The 2,550-nt window shown below is 60.7% G+C and overlaps 1 protein-coding gene across 1 annotated transcript; it reads left to right on the forward strand.

Annotated features, from left to right (window-relative positions):
* Positions 1-89: 89 nt before the first annotated feature.
* LOC103584491 (plakophilin-3-like) lies at positions 90-2,298 on the forward strand (the record flags this gene model as incomplete). The annotated part of the gene is made up of 5 exons (XM_008565469.1): positions 90-173; positions 215-294; positions 453-1,087; positions 1,187-1,310; positions 2,020-2,298. Coding segments are annotated over 5 exons (1,202 nt in total), but the record flags the coding sequence as incomplete, so codon positions are not given.
* Between the last annotated feature and the right edge of the window lie 252 nt (positions 2,299-2,550).

The following is a 2,550-nucleotide window of genomic DNA, read 5'->3' on the forward strand; positions in this document are numbered from 1 at the left end:
AGGGTCACCATTAGAGACATCTGGTGGAGGGGAGGCGGAGGCCAGCTCTCTGCCATCTGGCACAGCTGGACCACTGTCGCTGTCCACAGGCTCCTCCAGGGGTCAGTACCACACCCTGCAGGCCGGCTTCAGTTCCCGCTCCCAGAGCCTGAGTGGAGACAAGACCTCGGTGAGTGACAGCCCTGGCCAGCTGGACCACTGTCGCTGTCCACAGGCTCCTCCAGGGGTCAGTACCACACCCTGCAGGCTGGCTTCAGTTCCCGCTCCCAGAGCCTGAGTGGAGACAAGACCTCGGTGAGTGACAGCCCTGGCCCCAGTGGGGACGGTCTGAGCTGTGCAGTCCACACAGAGTGGGAGGCTCTGCGGTAAGGCTGGGGGCTCCAGGGTCAGAGAGTGGGATGGGCGCCAGGTGAGCCCCGGGCACCCCCTCAATGCCCACTCCCCACCCACAGACCTTCCGGCCCATCGCCAAGCCAGCCTACAGCCCGGCCTCCTGGTCCTCCCGCTCGGCTGTGGACCTGAGCTGCAGTCGGAGGCTGAGTTCTGCCCACAATGGGGGCAGCGCCTTTGGGGCTGTGGGTTATGGGGGTGCCCAGCCCACCCCACCCTTGCCCGCCCGGCCTGTGTCCTACCACGAGCGTGGCGGGGTTGGGAGCCGGTCTGACTACGATACGCTGTCCCTACGCTCACTGAGGCTGGGGTCCGGGCCCCTGGATGACCGCTACAGCGTGGTGTCAGAGCAGCTGGAGCCCACGGCTGCCTCCGCCTACAGGGCCTTTGCCTACGAGCGCCAGGCCAGCTCTGGCTCAGGCCGGGCAGGGGGGCTGGACTGGCTGGAGGCTGCGGAGGGCCCCCCTAGCCGGACCATCCGTGCCCCTGCCATGCGGACCCTGCAGCGATTTCAGAGCAGCCACCGCAGCCGTGGGGGGGCTGGGGCAGTGCCAGGGGCTGTCCTGGAGCCCCCTGTGGCCCGAGCACCATCTGTGCGCAGCCTTAGCCTCAGCCTGGCTGACTCGGGCCACCTGCCAGACCTGCGTGGCCTGGACAGCTACGCCGGCCACCGCACCCTGCAAAGGCTCAGCAGCGGGTGAGCAGCCAGGCCTGGCACAGGGAGGGGGCTTCTGCCATAGCCTGGCGCAGACCCAAGATTAGCCTGACACCCGAACCCTTACCCCTGGCCCTGCAGATTTGATGACATCGACCTGCCCTCAGCAGTCAAGTACCTCATGGCCTCAGACCCCAACCTGCAGGTGCTGGGAGCGGCCTACATCCAGCACAGGTGTTACAGCGACGCAGCAGCCAAGAAGCAGGTGATCATCCCACTGGCCCCTGAGTGCCCCTGATGACCACCTTCATTGGCCCCCCACCTCTCACTGACCTCTGGTCCCTGACCGCCCTTCACTGGTCCCCAAGCTGACTGGGCAGACCCTACCCCATCCAGAGCCTCCTTGGCAGAGGAGAGGCAAGAGGATACAATTTGCATGTATCTGCATAAAATGTTTTAAATCTACATGCATGTGCATACACCTGTACACACCTGCATGTACGTGCACAAACCTACATACACCTGCACACATCTACATACATTTACACTCATTTCCATATGCCTGGATATGTCTGTAAACACCTGCATACCTATACACCTGCGTGTATATACTTGAGTGCACTTGCATTTATCTGTATATGCCTATATACACCTGCATGCACCTGCATGCACATTCATATACCTACATACACCTGACATACATGCATATAACTACATATATGTATGCTTATTTTCATACACCTGGATATGTACACAAACACCTGCGTACCTATACGTACACCTGCATACATTTGCATATATCTGTACACATCCGCGTACACCTGCATCACCTGTGTGCAACTGCATATAACTACATACACCTACATGCCCCTGTGCGTCTCCACATTCTTGGATGTGTCTGCATACACCTGCAGTCTGCAAAATCCACAAGCATGCACGCACGTGTGCAAACGCCCGCATGCCTGTGCCCGCAGGCCCGCAGCCTTCAGGCCGTGCCTCGGCTGGTGAAGCTCTTCAACCACGCCAACCAGGAGGTGCAGCGCCATGCCACGGGCGCCATGCGCAACCTCATCTATGACAATGCAGACAACAAGCTGGCCCTGGTGGAGGAGAACGGCATCTTTGAGCTGCTGCGGACGCTGCGTGAGCAGGACGACGAGCTGCGCAAGAACGTCACAGGTGTCCTGGCCTCGACCACACGGCCTCGGGGCCGCCCCTCTCCCACACCATCTCCTCCTCCCCTTCGCCTCTGTGTGCCTTCCTCTACCAGCCCTGTCCCTACTCTTGCTCCCCGCCCTGTCCCATCTCTTTCCTTGGTCCCAGAGGACTGTTCTTGCATGTTCTTTGACTCTGTGGGGCCTCCTCCAGCCCCAGGCCCTCTTGTCCCCCAAGCCTTGTCCTGTCTTGCTTGGCCCCAGCCCTGTAACCCCAAAAACCACACTCGGGGTCTCCCAAGCAGGATGCCTGGGCAGCACACAAAGCACCATGTGCCCCTGAGGAGAGGT

Source organism: Galeopterus variegatus, unplaced genomic scaffold (assembly GCF_000696425.1).
Source record: "Galeopterus variegatus unplaced genomic scaffold, G_variegatus-3.0.2 Scaffold60999, whole genome shotgun sequence".
Lineage (NCBI taxonomy): Eukaryota > Metazoa > Chordata > Mammalia > Dermoptera > Cynocephalidae > Galeopterus > Galeopterus variegatus.